The sequence below is a fragment of the Sciurus carolinensis genome, chromosome 5 (assembly GCF_902686445.1).
Source record: "Sciurus carolinensis chromosome 5, mSciCar1.2, whole genome shotgun sequence".
In the NCBI taxonomy this organism is placed as follows: domain Eukaryota; kingdom Metazoa; phylum Chordata; class Mammalia; order Rodentia; family Sciuridae; genus Sciurus; species Sciurus carolinensis.
The window spans coordinates 130,762,807-130,782,469 of NC_062217.1; the positions used below are offsets into that span (position 1 = coordinate 130,762,807).

The 19,663-nt window shown below is 45.7% G+C and overlaps 1 protein-coding gene across 2 annotated transcripts; it reads left to right on the plus strand.

The window, feature by feature from the left end:
* Positions 1-565: 565 nt before the first annotated feature.
* Positions 566-13,539, plus strand: Sftpd (surfactant protein D). 2 transcript variants are annotated; one of them, XM_047554049.1, is made up of 9 exons: positions 586-722; positions 1,291-1,396; positions 3,132-3,333; positions 8,318-8,434; positions 8,680-8,796; positions 9,143-9,259; positions 9,691-9,807; positions 10,322-10,405; positions 12,771-13,539. In XM_047554049.1, exons 3-9 carry the CDS (start codon positions 3,135-3,137, stop codon positions 13,145-13,147), a joined length of 1,128 nt encoding a protein of 375 aa, XP_047410005.1. In that variant the 5' UTR covers positions 586-722; positions 1,291-1,396; positions 3,132-3,134; the 3' UTR covers positions 13,148-13,539. The 2 variants fall into 2 exon arrangements, with proteins under 2 accessions (XP_047410006.1, XP_047410005.1); XM_047554050.1 differs by lacking the exon at positions 1,291-1,396 and having other exon boundaries at positions 566-722.
* Positions 13,540-19,663: the final 6,124 nt, after the last annotated feature.

The window sequence follows — 19,663 nt, forward strand, 5'->3', positions numbered from 1 at the left end:
GTTGAGCCATGCACAAGTTAAATGGCGGCTAAGAAGACAGAGAATGTGTCTGAACAGGGGCAGAGCAGAGCCTGCTATGGGCAGCCCATGCCACAAAAGATAAGTGAAGGACTGAGCTCTAGTAGGATGGAAAAGAGTGACCCCTTCCAGAGGGCACCTCCCTTAGTCACTGCCTCCTCAGGTTTCCACCTCTGCAGCCCCTGAACCTGCCCCACCCCTGCCTGGATAAGCCAAGTAGCTCCTTTCCAATGTCTGGGCAGTGCTATTGAGATGAAGAGAAAAGAGAAGTGAACGCAGTAGATCCTGACTCTTGAGATATGCAGATGCGAGTTGCTTTTGAAATCATTGTAGGTCCTTGTGCAACACATGCATTTCTCGACCTCAGATTCCTAGATATCTACAAAATACAGACACTGGGATGCTACTTAACTCACAGGACTGCAGTGAAGGTGCAGATGAGATCACAGACTGAGAGTGCTCTGTAAACTCTGAGAGGAGAGACATGCAGAGTGCTATGAATCCACTGCAGGTCTCCAGAGTGCAGGTGGGGGTGAGAGTGAGTGAGTGAGTCAACAAGGAAGAAACTTCCACTTCCACTGAGAAGGGCGTTCTCAGAAGACCTTGGCTGTGCTGCTCAGGTTACGGGGTAGGCATAAAGAGTGAGCACCTGCCAAACCAAGCTCATTTGCCTGGAGCTCCTGGGGCCCTAGAGGAAGCAACCTGTGAGTGTCTCTGCCCCTGCCTCTCATTTAATTTTCCCCACGTCCTATGAATATCCCCCTGGCCCATCTGGGCAGTTTATCCTACTGGTGCTGAGGAAGGGTGGTTCTGGGTTCTGGTTCCTAGGTTCTGGTCCAGGAGTTGTGGGCATGGGAGGTGAAGGCACAATGGGGTGAAAAGGTGCTCTTTGTCCCTCATTCAGTTTCCTGGGCTCAGTGGGAGGTTTGCTTTCTGAGCTGTGGTAGAGCACATAAGTGAAATACCACACCCCTTGAGACCCCAGGTGCCAGATGCTAGAATCTTCAGGAGGGAAATGCAATTCCAGCTTGGTTTCAGTTTCTTCCCCATCCCTGATTTCTTCAAAAAGAAAGACAGTGGAAGAGAAACAGACCAGGCATTCTCAGGGCTGGGTTTTAAACCCAACTTGGTACCATTCGCCTGTGCGTGGCAGTCAAACCTGCTTCTCTCATAGCCTCAAGTCTTCAAAGAATACACTTACTGGTTTAGGTCTCTGATTTTCCAACCCATGTTCTGAAGAGTCACTTTTTCAATAAACTCTTACCCTGAAAGCATGGCATAAACTGAGCCCTGCCTGAGTTCTGGGGATTGTGGCTCTTCCGGCTCCATCTGCTGCCCAATCTACATTGCCTCATCTGGATCTTGCGCCTGAGAATCCGTAAGTCTGGCCTCTCCAAGGCCCCTTCATGCCATGGTGAGTGGGTGGTGGTCCCTTCTGGGCTATCTTGAGCCTTATGGGCAGACGGCCTGTTGTCTTTTATGATCTCCCAGAATCAGCCCCAGGGCCCTGGAACTGAGTGCCAAGGGACCATGCCCTTGCCCTGGCCTGGGTCTGGCCCTCAGTGCTCAGGACTGAGTCTCTGCCAGAACAGGTGCAAAGAAGTAGCTGCTACTGGCCTGCAGGCTCACCCAGGTGTTTCTAGAGAATTCCAGGATACTTGAAGAAGTTATGATTTCAAAAGTGAAAGGGGTCAATGGAAAATAAGAGTCGCCATAGCCCAGAATCACTCGCAGTTGTAGAAAGAGGGGCTTTCCCTAGCCAGGAAGCCCCTGGCCTGCCACCCCTCCAGTCATCCCAGTGAGTCCACTATCTTTGCACAGGGTCCACTGGTTTTGTCCCCAACTTCTATGACTCCCACTGATTATTTCCACTCTCATAACAGTTTCTTTCTTTGAAAGAAAAGATATTGTTATGGTTTGGATCTTAAATGTCCCCCAAAGGCCCATGTGTTGAAGCTTGGTCCCCAGTCTGTGGAGCTATCAGTGGGTGGTAGCACCTTTAGGAGGGGGTACCTACTGCAAGAGAATTAGGTCTTTGGGGTAATGCCCTTGAAGTGGATTTTGTGACCCCAGCCCTTCCCCTCTCTGCTTCCTGGCTGGAACCAAGTGAACAGGCCTTCTCTGCCATTTAATCCTGTCATTATGTATTATTGTGTCACCACAGACCCAGGGCAATAGGGCCCTATGACCATGGAATGAAATCTCTGAAACCATGAGCCAAAATAAACTGTTCCTCTTTTTAAGTGGGTTTATCTGAGCTGCTTATCACCATGATGGGAAATTAACACAGATGCCCAATGTAGGGAGTGACCCAGGTCCTGCACCCCCATCCTGCCCCTGATCTCAGTTCCAAAGTCCTTTTCAGATGGATTCTCTATTGGATAGCTTCTTTTGCTTCCCCCTAAAACTAGTCTTTGACCTGGCTGAGTCCCTTTTGGGATGTCCTCTTTCTCCAAGCAGACTTCCTGGGCAGACTGCTAGATGTCTTTGGGTCTCTGCAGTTGCTAATTTGGTATATTTGAAATTCTTTACCTGGTTTCCTCTGGTATTTTCTTCATGCAGTCAGTGTCTGGTCCAGGAATGACGAATCATCCAATAAACATATAGCCACGTTCCCTGCCTGAGCTCAGGACAGACTTGACAAAGTCTTCAGGATTTTGACTTATTTTCAGACTAGTATTGTAGGCAGCCCGTGCTAATCCACCAAGCCAACAAGTGAGAGGAAACAGATTTGTCTTGTTGGAGCTGAGTCAACCACCCTGATGCAGGGAGAGGAAGGGTCCTGCCCAGAGGCACTCAAAGAATCCTTCCTGATGTGACAGGTGGTCTCAGTGAGGAATACCAAACCACAGTCACTGTTCTCATGGGGCACCTGAGTATTGACAAACTGTTGTCAACCCATGATAGAGTTCCAGTGGGATAATTCGGGATCTCCAAGGCTAGGCTAAGTGTCTACCTCCCTAAGCTGCTTTGGAGTCTTGCTGCTCTAACCCCCACAGGAGGGAAGAGGAGCTAGGGAGGGGGACTTCTCTTGACCCCCAGGACCTGGGTCAAGCCTAATCCATGTCCTGGAACCAACAGCATGTCCTTTCTCTTTCTGTTTCTCTACTCAGGTCATGATGCTCCTCCTCCTTTCCCTGCTGGTCCTGCTTGCTCAGCCCCTGAGTTACCTGGGAGTAGAAATGAACACCTACCTGCAGAGATCAATGGCCAACACCTGTACCCTGGTCATGTGCAGCCCCACGGAGAATGGCCTGCCTGGTCGAGATGGACGGGATGGGAGAGAGGGCCCCCGAGGCGAGAAGGGTGATCCAGGTAGAGCTGGGACCAGTGGCTTATCCAGGTGGGGAGGGGTGAACCTTGGAATGATAACAAGCCTGCAAGTCTGGATCCTTGCAATGGAAGACTTGGAGATGGGCTTTTTTTCCTGCGTGCGTGGGTTTCTACCAATGTCCATTCCATCAAAAACATTGTTCTTCCAGTTGGCAAATGCCTTCTATCTCACTCCCCCATGTTTCCACATCTCCCAAATGACCTGACTCTTCCCCTTGGATTCCTGGATTCCCCTTACCCACAAAATGAGTACAGAGTGGGTAAATTACTGATATTGGGGGGCGCCCTAAGACCTTGTTCCAGTAGGTAGCAATAGTTCATTTTGACTAAATGGTGCCTATGCAGGGTATTAAATTCTTTTAATACTTAATTAAACTCCACTGTATGAATAGTGGCAAAAGATCTAATCAAATGGCTTTGTCTTCAAACATTTCAAGGGGAGAGCAGGAGCTCCGATTTCTTTGTGGAGTCCTGTGCTTGGGTATTCACTTGAGTGGTTCATTTAACCCTTCCAAAAGGCTTACAAAGAACATACTAGTTTCCCCTGATAGGTACGAAAACTGATGCAGAGAGAGTAAATAACAACCCTTCTGGAAGGTTAAGAGGACATGGGCTTCTCATTGAATATATCCAGCTCTGGGATCCCCTGGGACAAGCCACTCAGTGTCACAGAGTCTCAGTTTTCTTATCTGCAAAAGGGAATAACACTGGCCACCCAGTGACAAATAATTGAGCCAAATGTTTTATTATCATTGTTTTTTGAGTCTTCAGGATGAAGTTGCATTTTCCTGCTATATTAATTTGGCAAATTCTCCTGAGGTTACCAAAGATACTAAGAAATAAGGGAATGATTCCTGAAATACTTATTGTCCCTGCCCTGGGGGAGGATCTGGGTCTTATTAGCAAGAAGGAAAAATTCAACGAACCAGCAACATGAACCAAGGGATCACGTGGTCCTGGGCCACAGCTTTGAAGGGATCAAGTAGAGTGTATTCCTGGAGTTTGCATTTTGGTCAGGGAGGAAGGAAAAGAGTGACACTTAAGTCAGAAAGAATGACTAACATCCCTAGCTTTGTGGGATGAGGGGTGAGTACCTGCCTGTCCTTCAGAGACAGAAAATGGCTTCCAGTGTGAATGGGCTGGGGCAGGGGGAGGGCTGCCCAGGGGTGAACTTGGAAGAGAAGAGGACTCACTGCACAGTTCCCTCAGGTCTCAATTCTTTCAGGATCCTGTGGGACCTTTCCTACTAATCCTTAAGCTTGCCACACGGACTATGACCAAGACCTCCCTTCCTGTGCAGGTGCCTCACCCCCTGCGCATTCCAAACATGAATTTCTTAGGCAACAGCACATGGTAAAGGGGAAATGAAACTCACTCTGGCTCCTCCATTCTAGTCACTTGATTCACTTGACCACATGGGTCTGTGAATGTCCTGAGGAGCCCACAGCACCTCAGATGCTGTCCCAAGAGGTCTGTGTGGGGCCAAAGTCAGCACTTGTGACATTCTCCTCTACAGATTTTGAAGCATGTGCTTCCCAGAACGTTCTGAAAAGAACTGGAGCCTGAGAGAAGCTTGAGAGAGTAGAGGGTGGAGATGGTGTCCTGGGGTGATTAGCAGAGGGTTTCAGATATATTAAGGAAAGCAAGGAAGACCAGACCCTGCCTGTGGGGGATGATTTCCTTTTCTTCAGCACCTCCAGCACCTCTGCTTAGAAAGACTCAGGAGAGTCCCTCCAGGGATGCTCAACTCCCCAGAGTAAAGCCCACCCTCGCAGCACCCTGCAAGGCCTGACTTGACCTCCTCATCCCTGCTTGCTTCTCTGGTCTCCATGCCTTCTACTCTCACACCCACCTGGCTTCAAGAACACAGGCTTCTGGCTGATCCTTGACCACACTTGGGCCCCTCTCCCCTTGGGTCCCTGTAGTTCACTCTTCTCACAGATGTCCCCATGGCTCCTTCAAGGCCTTACTCACAACCCACATTCCCAGCAAGGAAGTCCTAACCATTTTACTTAAAACGCATATCAGGACATCCAACACTCCCCTAGCTTTATTTTGTTTCTGTGGCACTTATTATACTCTAACAAGCCATATGACTTACATTTTAATTTTTTTAAATTTATTTTTATTGTAAACAAATGGGATACATGTTGTTTCTCTGGTTGTACATGAAGTAAAGGCATACCATTTGTGTAATCATACATTTACATAGGATAATGGTGTTTAATTCATTCTATTATTTTTTCCTTTCCCCCCACCCCTCCCACCCCTCTTTTCCCTCTATACAGTCCCTCCTTCCTCCATTCTTGCCCCCCTCCTATCCCCCATTATATGTCATCATCCACTTATCAGCAAGATCATTCGTCCTTTGGTTTTTTGAGATTGGCTTATCTCACTTAGCATGATATTCTCCAATATCATCCATTTGCCTGCAAATGCCTTAATTTTATTATTCTTTTTATCACTGAGTTATATTCCATTGTTTCTATGCAGCAGATTTGAAGGCCCACAAGGAAGAGATTTTTGGGGGGAGGGTCTGTTTTGTTCACTACCATATTGCCAGCATTTAGGACAATGAAGCTCAATAAATATTTCTTGAATTGGTGAATAAATACAAGATGAGAGGGGAGGAGGAATTTCAGTATGATTGAGATTGGTCAAAATGCTAGATCACAAAGCCCCACTTTAGGTGGCACCACAGCACAGTCATAGGTCTTTGGGAATCCTAACGCAAAGTTAATGCTTTGGAGGCATGGGTGCTGCTGTTGAGGAGGGTGCTCCTTCTCCACCTCAATGCTCTCTGGCCTCTGTACTCTAAGAACAGGTGGCCTCTAACATTCTATTCTAGGGTGACTTTCTTTCTTTGACCCAATAAGACTGCTGCAAGCCTGGCTATGGTGGAATCCAAGAGATGCTGTGCCTGAGCTTGGGATACCTGTGCCCTCAGACCAATGCTCTGTGGAAGTGGGATATAGATCTGTCTTGTAAACTTCTACGCTTCTATTTCATTCCTAAGAAGGATGGTAACCAACAGCTGGACACAGAGCCCAGCACAGATTCTTCCATTCATCTGGAAAATTCAGTGACCCCTATCCCAACCATACTCTAGACCCAGAAGGCCTGAACTCTCCTGCCACAGGGGCATAGTTTCCAAGTCTGAAATGTCACATCTCTTCTCTTTAAAGTGATTTAAAAAAGATAGTCTCTTCCCACTCTTCAAGTCTTATTTCCGCCTATAGAAAGATAACTCCAAGGATGTGTGTAGGTGATGGGGCAGGGACACTGGGATGATGAGAAGCATCTCATGCACTGTCTTCCTCACCTGTTGCCCTGTCTCACAGTTCATTATAAATCTAATAAACCAAGGCACAAGACAAATATTTGCATTTGGTCCAGTGGTAATTATAAAGTAGATGTGCATGGTTGGGTTCTTTTTTGTTTTTGATTAAAGTGCATTAATTGTACATATTGGTGGGGTTCAGTGTGGTATTTCCATACATGCATGCAGCATGTGCTGATCAAATCCAGCTTACCTTTATCCACTCTCCCCACCCCCACACAACTTTTCCAATTTCTATTAATTACTAGTTTGTATTCAGATTGATTTTTAACTTCTACATATGAAGGAGAATGTGCAGGACTTATGTTTCTGTGTTTGACTTATTTCACTTAACATCACATCCTCCAGTTCTCTCCATTTTGCTGTGAATGACAGGATTTCGTTCTTCTTTACAGCTGAGTAATGTTGAACTGTGTATGTGTACCACATTTTCTTTATCTATCTGTCATTTGTACACCCAGGTTGATTGTAGATCTCGGCTATTGTGAAGAGCACCACAACAGACCTGGATGCAGGCATCATCCCTTTGGTGTCCTGCCTTCGTTTCCTTTGGATAGATATGCGGGAGTGGGAGAGCAGGATCATACTGTAGATGGATTTTTAGTTTTCTGAGGAATCTTCTCCAGAGGGACATACTACACTTTAAGTTACGTTCCCTCAAGTGGTGTATGAGTTCTTTTTTCTCCACATTCCTACCAGTATTTGTTATTTTTGTTTATGTTTTGTTTTGCTTTTTGATAATAGTCATTCTAACTCGGGTGAGATGGTATCTCATTTTGTAGTTTTGATTTGCATTTCCTCAATAGCTAAAGATATAGAATGTTTTTTCCATATGTTTGCTGGCCCTGTTTTTCTTTGAGAAGTGTCCATTCAGATCATTTGCCCATTTTTAATTGAATTACTTATTTTGGATTTTTAAGTATTTTGAATTACTTAAATATTTTTGAATATTAATCCTGTCAGATAAACAGTTAGCAAAGATTTTCTCCTATTCTGCAGGTTGTTTCTTCACTCCGTTCATTGTTTTCTTTGCTGTGCAGAGCTTTTTATTTAACACAACCTGTGTTTGTATAAGCACATTTGACAAGTTTTTGATTTTGTTTTTCTATGTTTTTATGGCTTCTTATAAACAAATAAGCAAGTGCACAAATAACTGAACAAGTTTAGCCTCTATCTGGTGTCATTTCTGATATGAATGTTGGTTTTCCAACATACACACACATATATATCACATACATGCACACACACACACACATATATATATATATATATTTATGTCACACACATATATCAACCCATACACGTGTGTGTGTGTGTGTGTGTGTGTGTGTGTCTATGTGTGTGTGTGTGATCATAGGCAAATGCCAACAGATTGCCATTGGTTGATACTGTGACCTTGGGACAGGAGAAGCAGCACTTGACTTGAATCCACATCTGACAAAACTGTTTCCTCAAAATGGGGATGCTAGCATCCATTTCCCGGATCACCACTGGACTGCTCTATGTGACTGTGAAATGTCCATGCTTTGCAGAACCCTGAAGAAAAGCTAGGGATTTGACCCTCCTGGCTTTTGGTCACTTCTGGACCTAGGGCCAACTTTATGCCCATTTCTTTTGCTGCTATAGGCTTGCCAGGAGCTGTAGGGCAAATGGGGATGCCCGGACCAGCTGGCCCAGTTGGACCAAAAGGGGACAATGGCTCTGCTGGAGAACCTGGACCAAAAGGAGATGCTGGGCCAGGTGGTAAGCAACTGGACTTGGAATTCAGATATCTTTAAAGTGGTTCTTTTGCCAGTAGGCTATGCCAGTATGCATGCACAGATCCCAGACCAGGAAGAGGAAAGAAGGTTATTCTGAAGGTGGCACTGGGTTTCTTCAGACTGGGCCTACTGTGGGTTCTTTTTTGTCCCCTACTGTTACTGTCACTTTGTGCATTCCTGCTATCAAGAGGACTTAGTGTCACTGACAGAATTGGTTCTTTTCCCCAGGACCCCCAGGACTTCCAGGTGTGCCTGGTCCAGCAGGAAAAGATGGTCCTTCAGGGAAGCAGGGGAACATAGGACCACAAGGCAAACCAGGTCCAAAAGGAGAGGTGGGGCCCAAAGGTAGGTGGATATGATATAGCTGGTCTGGAAGGGAGAAGGGAGAAATGATAGTGCCAGACTGTGATGTGACTTGAGGTATACTAACATGCCAGGAAGAGCCCAGACCATCATGACCATGAAGGCCTCACCATGCACATCTTTCCCACCTTTCCCATCTTCCCCTCGTTCCCCACATTAGCAGTAATTTCCTCTTACCCTCCACACAGAAGCCCATGCAGCAGGCACAGTCTCCCCAGTTCTCTTTCAGACCCTGAAGTTGTGGGTAAAAAACTCTACTACTGAGGAGGAGATGATACATGTCAGACACACACTCAGAAGCATTTGTCCCTATTTGTTCCTTCCTCAGGAGAAGTAGGTGCCCCAGGTGTGCAGGGAACTACAGGGACCAGAGGCCCCACAGGCCCTAAAGGAGAGAAAGGAGCCCCTGGTGAGCATGGAGCCCCTGGAAATGCTGGTGCAGCAGGTGAGTGATGGAAAGATCTAGGCTGGATCCAATCCTGAGGTGTCCATTTGGAGTTGCCACTGCCTACCCCCTGCACCACCACCACCAGCACAGGTGTTGCAGGGCCACAGAGAGAGTCTGCATCCAAGGAGGGTGCATTTTTCATCTCCCAGACTGGCCGTATGTAGGGAGAGGGCAGTGGCTAAGCCTTAGGATGGTTCTGTATTCATGGAAGGTTAGTTGTTGGTGACAGGTGAGTTGTTGTACACAGAGGAGGCTGATTGCTGTGTGATGGAGATAGTTGTGCACAGAGAGGGCACATGGCTGGGTTCGGGGAATAGCCTCTGTGCAGGGAGAGTATATCACTGAGAAATAAGGGCAAGTCACATACTGAAAAGGTGAAAATGCTGTAAAAAGAGTACATAACTTACCCAGCCTTTCTTGGATCCAAGGACCTCCTGGAGCTGTGGGTTCACATGGAACTCCAGGTGCCAGGGGCCCTCCTGGCCTGAAGGGAGACAGAGGTGCTCCTGGAGACAGAGGAGCCAAGGGTGAAAGTGGACTTCCAGGTAAGTTAGCTGCTCCTGACTCTGGGAACCTCCTCCAGGGGTTGGGAAGAGAGAGTGGTGCCTTCTTCCGCTCAGGCTGGCCTGAGATGACTGCACAATTATTTACAGGTGGTAGGTGCAACTAGGAAAAGGCTGGCAGGCAGAATTAGGTCTTAGCTGTCTAATGTGTGTGGGAAGGTTGACCTGGGCAGTTTCCTCATCTGATCACTAGAAAAATGATAGCTGTCTTTTCAATTCACAGGATAGCTTTGAGCATCTAACCCAATGGATGGGATATGAGGAATGTATTCCTTCTCATCCCACCCTCAAAAATGGATATGTGACTAAATTCCCACAAGAAATCCTTACACAGTGGGGTTAAGTTAGGTCAGCAGGTGTGGGCTTGCTGGGCATCAGTACAGCTCCTCACCTCCACCCCCAACACAACTCGATACCCTTCCCTGAGGCCTAGGCTCTGAGCTCTTTCTAGGCTGTGCTGGACAAGTTGTCATATGGCCCTTTTCCTTCCCTGCAGACATCGCTGCCCTGAGGCAGCAGGTGGAGACCTTACAGGAACAGCTACAGAACCTCCAGACTGTCTTCTCTAAGTATAAGAAAGGTGAGTTCCTGGATCTGAACCTCAGCCTCATACCAATGTTGGGTCCCACACTGGTTCCGGGCATTGGTTTAGGGTTGAGATGGGGCTGACACTCAGCCTCACCCAGGGTCCAGGATGGGAATGAGCAGGGACTGTGTCTAAGGCTAGGCTTGGGACTGAGGATAAAACTGCAGCTGGGCTAAAACAGGGAAGCCATGTGTTCCAGGACCTAGAAGATCCAAGGGACAAGTACGAGGATTTAGTAGTTCATATTACCAATTCACCAGACTGGTAGATGCATGTTTGGAACTACCAGGCTCCTGAGCACCCTTCAACTTCAGTGCCACCTGTGCCCTAAGGCAGATGTCTCAAATCAAGGGCAATTCAGTCAGCCTTCCCTCCCTTCTGCCTGTGTTGGTCCTTGTGACAAATACAGAGGTATGCTTTACTTACCTCTGTGGAGTCAGGTATGGGAGTGCCCAGAGATGTTGCTGCACAGTCTAAGACAGAATCCAGGTGCTATCCTGAGGGTTGGGGCTGGATTATGCTCTGGAGGTACAAGGCATACCTGTACCTTGATGAGTGGTCATTAAGGATCTTTCTTCCTCATGCTCCTGGACAAGCAGGGGGCAGGCTGCCTTGGGATGCCAGCCGATTCTGGGCTCTGCCTGCAATCCCTGATGTATGTAGAGCAGATTCCATCTTAACCGTGCAATCCTGTGGTGTCAAAGTCCACCAGGAGCTCACACCTGAGTGCTCTGTGCCTTTTCGAGTCTCTACCTCCATTCCCAGCTGCCCCTCCTCCTCCTCTGCCTTCTGAGACATCAGTTTTGAGTCTCTATCCTTCAGACAAATCCCACTGAGTCAGAAAAAGAAGTTTTCTGAGTGAGTAGAGCATAAAGGGGTTTGTTTGGGTAAAATATGGGATTGGCTTCTAAGCACCCAGGCTGAGGTGAGAGTTTTAAGCATTTGATATTTTTTTCCCTCCATAAATGTACATGTACATGTACTCATTTGCTTATAAGCACACTGGTGCAAACCTGAAGAACATGTGTACATGTACCTGCCACATGCATGTGTACTTAAATATCACCATTCCATATCCATCTACATACATGAGCTCATATGCACATGTAGGCACATGCAAGTAAGCATACACAGTCAACTGGCTGGACCTAACAAATTCCCATGTACATATTTGTTTAAACTTATGAACATATTTGTGTAACATATTGAACTCATGGACATGAACATGAACTCATGAACATATTTGTGTAAAACGTGCATACTGCCCTGGGAGCATGGAACTTACAACAGTAATGGCACATGATCTTGCATTGACCTTGTTCAGGTCTGCTCTGGGTTCCATTCTGAGCCCATGGACAATCTTCTCTGCCCCCAAGACCTTGTTAAAAATGGTCAGAGGAGGACAGCAATCCAGGATGCTGCCTAGATTCTGCCCAACCCAACAAGTCCAGGAATGCAGCCCTTTCTGGAGCCCTGAGGACCCAGTGTCCTTTGCCAGATTTCCATGCATGGGTCTAGAAGCCACAGGGACGAGGATATAAAAAGAGATATTTGACATGTTACACAGATGGTACTTTTGTGAAGTGACCCCTCACTTTAGAGGTGAAGAAATGCAAACTCTGAAAGTGACTTTGCCTTGTCCCCAAGATAGTCATTACCAGGTTGGGTCTTAAGGCCAGATCTGATTTCTTTCCAAGGCTCTCTCCAAAACTAATTCCAAATATGTGCACCTCTCAGATGTCCTTTTCCCCTTCCCCAGTACCTCTAGGGCAGGCTGACTGACTGGGGCAACATCCACTGAGAGGCCAACACGGAGTTGACCCAGGGCAGATATCAGCACATTCAGCTCTCAGATGTCCCACCCTATGCTCTGCTGTCCCCTCACCCCATCACACAACACAGACAGTCCAACTTAACAACAGTGAGCTCTCTGTACTCTCCGAAATGGATGCAGACTACACAGCAATCATTTCCCAGGTCAAGTTGTCCAGTTCTACACGGTGATTGACAAATCAATGCCAGTACACAAAATGGGCTGAAACAGAAAGGGCAGGCCTGCCCTTTGGCGTCAGACTTCGTGAGGTTTCCTCCCTAAGTGCCCACATGATGGTTGCATGGCCCGGGCCTCTTAACTTCCCTGAGAGCTCTAGCACTCTCACCCGTGAACTGGGGACCAAGATACCCATTGGTATGTGCTGAGGCTGCTCCGGAACCAAGTGTCTCACTCACATTCCCTCTGGTGCTCTGATGCCCTGCATGGGAATGTCCAGGAGGCTTGGGCTGCAGCATGGAGATCTCAGAGCCCCTGCACTTTGGCCAGGAGCTGCCACATCTCAACCCGACTCCCCTCTTCTTCCAGCTGAACTCTTCCCGAATGGCCGAAGTGTTGGGAAGAAGATCTTCAAAACAGTTGGCTCTGCAAGAGCTTTTGAGGGTGCACAAGAGGAGTGCACCCAGGCCGGCGGACAGCTGGCCTCCCCTCGCTCTGCAGCTGAGAATGAGGCTGTGCAACAACTGGTCACAGCCCAGAATAAGGCTGCTTTCCTGAGCATGACGGACACCAAGACAGAGGGCAAGTTCGTCTACCCCACTGGGGAGTCCCTGGTCTTTTCCAATTGGGCCCCTGGGGAGCCCAACAACAATGGCGGGGCAGAGAACTGTGTGGAAATCTTCTCCAATGGCAAGTGGAATGACAAGGCTTGCGGGGACCAGAGCCTCGTGATCTGCGAGTTCTGAGCCCCTGGTTGCAGGGGTCGGGGAGGGACAGGTGGTCGTGTTTGGCCCAGAAGCCTGGCAAGTGAGTTACAGTCCAAATCTGTGTGCTGCCAACACCCTAATAAAAAGGTGACCACCTGTGCCATCCAGGGCTTCTCTCCAGGAAGAGGTAGGGCTACTGCAGACCACCTCACACACTGAAGGTCATTCGGGAAGAAGGGACCAGCCTGCTCTCCCAGGTGTAATGAACGGAGGTCAGCCTCCAGTGATGTCACTGTAACAAAACCCAGTACCTCCTTCTCAGCCCCCCTCCTCATCAAATGATCAGCTATCCCTCCACTTCTTCCAAACTCTTCCTCCCAGGACACCACTTTAGCCTGTGTTTACTCTTAAATTTCTTTTTTTGAAAGATATTTTTGGTATTTGGAATTGAATCCCGGAGTGCTTTACTACTGAGCTGCCTCCCAAGGTCTTTTCATTTGTTTATTTTGGATGGTGCTGGGGATCAAACCCAAGCTCTCTACCACTGAGCTGTGTTCCAGCCCTTGCCTGTGTTTGCCCTGTCCTTTGCTCCTGATCGACTTCTTGCTGGTCCCCGTTGCTCTTCTCCTTGACACCTGATGGAGTCATCCTTGAGCCTCGACTCTCCGGACTCTCAGTTCTCTTCTCTCCTTACATTCACTCCAGGGCTTGCACATCCTGTGCCCGTGGTTTTAAATTCCATCTACAGGTTATGGATCCCACAGTATGTACTCTTCAGGACCACTTCCAGGCCCCCAACTCCTCCAGCCACTGCAGGCTAGAGCCCCAGGTTGAATCTGTGGTTGCCTCTGGCTTTAAGGCCTAAACCCAAGAAGCTACATAGCAGGGCAGGGTGACCTGGTCTGGAGTCTTTCTGCCCCACAGATTGCATGGTCCCATGCCGAGTACTCCTCTTTCCACGCCACCCAGCATCTCTCCCCAGCCCTGTCAATGGGGCTGCACCCTGGCCCAGGGGAGGAGTGCCAAGTGCACAACCCTAAAGTCATCTGAAACCTCAGGGAACTTGAGGTTATCTGGTCATGCTCAAATTCACCCCAGCACTTCTCTTGCATGGCAGGCTCAGGGATTTTCTTTCCCTACTCTGTCCCAGAGATAATCTACTTAAATCCTCCTCATTTTCCAAATATGAAAACAAAGGCACAGAGAGAAAAGGGGACTTGTGCAGGGTCATGGGGATAGAAAGGTTAGAACTGGGTGGTGAACAAGTTCTTTCTGATCCCAAAGCTTATACTCTTGGGCTCTAAATATATAGACCAAAGACCCCCATATATTTGGTTGATTTTATTTGATGCACTCTTACAAAAATCATTTATTTGTTTTTATTTGTTCTTTTAGAGCTACGTGACAGTGTATTTTGACACATTATACATACGGGGAGTATAACTTTTTCTAATTAGGATCCCATTCTTGTGGTTAGTAGAATGAATCAGACATAACTTTCCAATGTTCAAAGATGAAGACACCACCAGCGAAACTCCACATAAGGTATAAACCACAAAAATCATTTAAATGAGACTTGTGTTCAAGACATGAGAATGGCACCTGGGTGAACCACAGGCCCACAGAAGGGATGAATAAATCCCCCCACCCCCCAGGGCAGGAAATGAGATGATATGCTCTCTTTGGTTCACAGGGACCAGGGGGGTTGCCCTTTCTGGATGGGGCACCCAGACCCCCACTGTCTTCCCAGAAGTCCTGCAGCCACACCTCATTTAGAGGGTAGCATGTCCAAAACCAAAAGCCACATTGTCAGACAGCATGCAGCCAGGGCTCTGAGATAAGATCTTTCTTCTATTATTGAAAAAAAACCCAATTCCTGGCACCTTCTGAAGTACAAGTCAGTTACACAATAACTAGCAAACAATTCCCCAGTGAGGCCACACCTGGGCACACTCATGGAAGGAGCTTAGAAAGACCCTTTTTATTGTAAGAGGAAACAACTGAATTTAAGAACAACTGAATTTAAGACAAACTTTTTTTTTTAATGAAAAGATGACTCTGAATGGGTTAAGAAGGACTGGAGGGGGGCACAGACAAAGTCATGCCACCTGCCTGGCCTCTGCCTCTCTCTCTGCGTCTTTGCCTCTTGTCCCTTGCACACTGGCCCCCTCTGCTTCCTGGTTTCCCCACTGCCTGTGGACGGGGAACATGCTCAGAGATTGCTGCACAGACATGAGACACTCGCATCTGCTTTCAGTTTAAACTTCTGTAGAAACGAGTTTGCCTGTCTTGGGTGCTCTCCACTAGGTCAGTTGACTAGGCTTTGGGAGGTGACTGACAGCACAGCATGGCTACTGAGACACATTCAAGGTCTTGGTGGTCTTGATACATCAAGGCCCACCCAAATACTTATGCCAAACCTATTTCTTGACAAGGGGAATGAAAGAGTAGCAGAACTATGTGGAGAGAAAACTAATCTCCCATGGTATTGGAGACCTGGTGTGTTGAGACCCCAAACCCCAGAAAGAAACCTTCAAATCCATCAGAGACATGGGCCACAAGGGCCTGGTTTGTCCTCAAGCACAGAAGACACATAAGGAGGGTCTTTTGGACTTGACAGGCACAGACTGATTAAAGAGGACTGTAGCAAATAATTTAGAAGTTCAAGTCCTACCTTAAGGCCTTGAGCACAGAAGGTCTCTTGCACTAACATACATGGGCAGAGTTCAGATCAAACCTTAAACTGTGCCCATGCCCTCAACCATAGTAGCCTAGGAGTCAAGTGAAACCAGGACTATGGGTTCTTAGGTTCTCAGGAGAACCTAAGGGGACATCATGGGAATGACTGGCAGCCACCCCTGTCTAGAAGGGAGGTCTTTCCAACAGTTACATTGGGAAGCCCCTGTTCATTTAGCAGTATATTCACAAGTCTCCTTCTTGTTCTTAACTTTCCTATTACCAAACCAGTCCATGTCCCATAATGAACAGCCAGTGGTAAGCCCTCTGGTGTCTGCTTTTCTAGAATCCTGTTTTTGTTTTGAATACCCTTGATATACAACATTGGCAACTGAGTTGTTAAAGTTCAGAGCATTCTCATAAGTTTAATGATTGCTTGACCATTCCAAGTTACCTACATTTTATATACTAAAGCAAAAAATAAATAAATAAATAAAACAAAACAAAAAACAAAAACTGGGTGTCTATTAGAGAAAATAAAATGTTAATTGAGTTGGTAAACATTTATCCAGGCACTGCATATAAAGATGAAAACAGCTAGTCAGGCTCCCATGGATCCGATAGCCCTGCACTTCCCTAACATCACAGAGAAGTCATTTGTGAAACCGTGTTCCAGCAGTGGGCGATAAGGTGCTCAACAAATAGACTGAGAACAAATGGATGGATTTTAAGAGATCTTAACCAAGAACACAGAGGAGAGTCATCTTCTTGTGTAATCACTGAGCTACTCAGAGACCAAGATATTCTATTACTGTCCACTCTAGTTGTCTGTAACTATTAAGCCTCTCTCTGGCTAACAGCAAGAATCTTATGGTAGGTTTCACTCCAGTACTTCACTGAGAAGCCTTGGGTAGACAGGCAAGAACCTGTGAGGCACATTTCTCCTGGGAGGTCAGATAAGGACCAGTACACCTGTGGCAGTGCCCTCTCTTCTGTGACCATGCTGAGTGCAGAGGATGGATGGATGTAAAGTGATAGTACAACCAAACATTCTGGAACCCAGTTGCCCTTGGGGATTAGTTGGGTCCACTTGGACTTTGAATGACATGTGGGGTCCTAACTGGATGAATTTCACAGACCATCATATTTGACCTCCATTTGCCTGAGGGACTGAAGGCTCCCCTGGACTACCTGATCAACCACTTTTGTGCCACAGAGAGAAACTTACAAAGGCTCTGACTGAGCAAATTGGTGCTTTTCATATTTAGCAAGCACCATGAATGGAGTGCTGAGAGATTCAAGAGAAAGAGACCCTTAATTCCTACTTGAAAGTCTTATTTGAGGGCTGAATGAAGTGTTTTTAAGATGTCATTAGGCTCTTTGATCTGCGGTAAGAGCACCCTGACCTCATGGCCAGTCCTTCTGCGTATTTATTTTTTCATTCCCCTAATCCTTCATTTCAGGTACAAGTGGCTGGCACTTAGGCCACAGCCAATAGGTCAGATGACAACTTCAGGACAAGTAAATACACTCTGGGACCAGAGGGATGGGATCAGGGCAGAAAGGAGAGGAGGTGAGGAGGTGTGTCCTAAGCAAGCTTGGGATGCTTGTTCCCCAGCTAGGGAGAGCCCTGGAGAGCAGAAAGGGGGTGAGGATGAGAGGGGTGTGAATTCCTCAGTGAACCTAGAAACCTAGTATACTCCCTCAAGTGTTCTTCTCAAAAAAAAAAATAAATAAAATAAGGGGGTGTGTGAATGAGGCTGTGGGAACTTCATGAAACGATCCTAAAGCTTGTAGGAAAAGAATGATTTCTACAAGAATTGGAAAAATTGCTTAAAATACCATGTACTTGGCCCATCTTATGTTAAAGGATTTTTGTCTTTTTTTTAAACCAGCTTGATCAAAATAAATCATGTATTAATTACATAGGAATAAATAGAATGATGGAAAAGAACAGAAAGTCTGTAAATGGATTCAAGTATGTATATCGTAGGTGCAAGATAAAAACAGAACATCAGAATTACAGAAAAATAATGACTTGTCAGTTAATAGGGCTGGATTAAGTGGCTAGGCTTTTAGAGGAAAGGTAAAGTGAGATTATCTTAGTTGCTTATAAAAATCAAAATCAGAATAAAATATGAGTAATGAGTTATCTACTCATGAAGGGGAAAGAGCTATCTGAAAATGGTACCAGAGAGGAAGCCCAAAATGATAGTATTGATATATCTGACTACATAAAAAATACATAACACTCTTGGCCAAAAAGTAAAACACAACATAAAATTAAAATAGGAATGTTGATGTATATTTTTAATGTGCATAACAGATGAATCAACAAGGAAGTGATGAATATCTAAATAGGAAAATTGGTATAAAAAGGAGAAGAGTAAGTTTATTAAAGAAGAAATACTAACAACCACTAGTATTGAAACATGAAAAAGTGCACAGTCTTGGTAGTAGGTAAAGAAACAAGTTAAACAATAATAAGCATCCCCAAATTCAGAGGGTAGCATTAAAGCTGTACTAAAGGAAAATAAGTAACTTCATTTTCATTATTAAAAATTATAAATCAGAAAAGCATGGACTTAAATAGTTGAACTAGGTGCTCATCTTTTTAAAACAAATTTTAGAGACAATAAAAAAATAAAGGACCAAAGAAATAAATATTGAAGTGAAATTAATGAAATATAAAACCAATAAAAATAATAGAAATGGTAAAATCAGAAATTAGACTTTTTATTTTTAAAATTAATTAATTAATTGATTAAGGATATCGGGGATTGAACCCAGGGTGCTTAACCACTGAGCCATATCCCCAGCCTGTTTGGTTTTTTTTATGTTTTTTTGTTTTTTTTTTTACTTTTTATTTTGGGACAGTTGTTTAGGGACTCACTATGTTACTGAGACTGACTTTGCGAGATCAGACTTTTTAAAAGTCAAATTCAAAAAATACATCCTGATAAACTACACAAAAAAATCCACCAACATGTAAAGATGCTCCTCAACTTACAACAAGGTTCTGTCCCAATAAACCCATTGTAAGTTAGAAATATAAATTGAAAATGCATTTAATACATCTAACTTTATGGACAGCAAATTTAGCCAACTTTCCTTGAATGTTCTCAGGGCACTTATGTCAGCCTACAGTTGAACAAAATCATCTAACACAAAACCTATTTTTTAATAAAGCATTGAATTTCTTAGTAGACAGAGATGGGCATTTTGTTGACCTGATGGGATACAAAATCCAATACTATGAAAAACACTGGCAGTTCTCCATTGTTTCTCTCCTTAAGGCGTGACTAATGGGGAGCAGCAGTTTGCTGCTACTGCCCAGCATATTGAGAGAGGATGGTACCCAAATATCAGGAAAGATCCCCACTTCAACATTTGAAGTTTGGCGTCACATTGCCATAAAGTTGGAAAATCTTCAATCAAACCAGTATGAGTCAGGGACCCCCTTGTAGTAACAATAAGAAAGGAACTATAACCATAGATGCTAAAAAGATTATTCACCTTCTTCTAGACACTGCTTAGGATTGAAAGAGGCAAAGACAAAAGGAATTTGGCATCCTTCCCCACCCCTTCTTCCCTTCTGGTCTGTCACCTGGAGTCAGATTCTATACCTCTTGCTCTGAAACTCTGGAAGGTTTATAACTCCCTCACTACAAGGAGGAAAGTGGCACCTTTCCTCAGATCAGAAATTTAGCCCATGACCTTGGTACATTAATCACAAACCATGCAATAGTGAGTATGTTATCAAACATCTTTCCTGACCTCTCCCTCCATCTCAGTCACAGTTGGTGACTTCCACCTCTGGACTCTCCAAACCCTTTCCACATAGTGAATCTGAAATGTACCAGCCTTTTCTGATTCCTG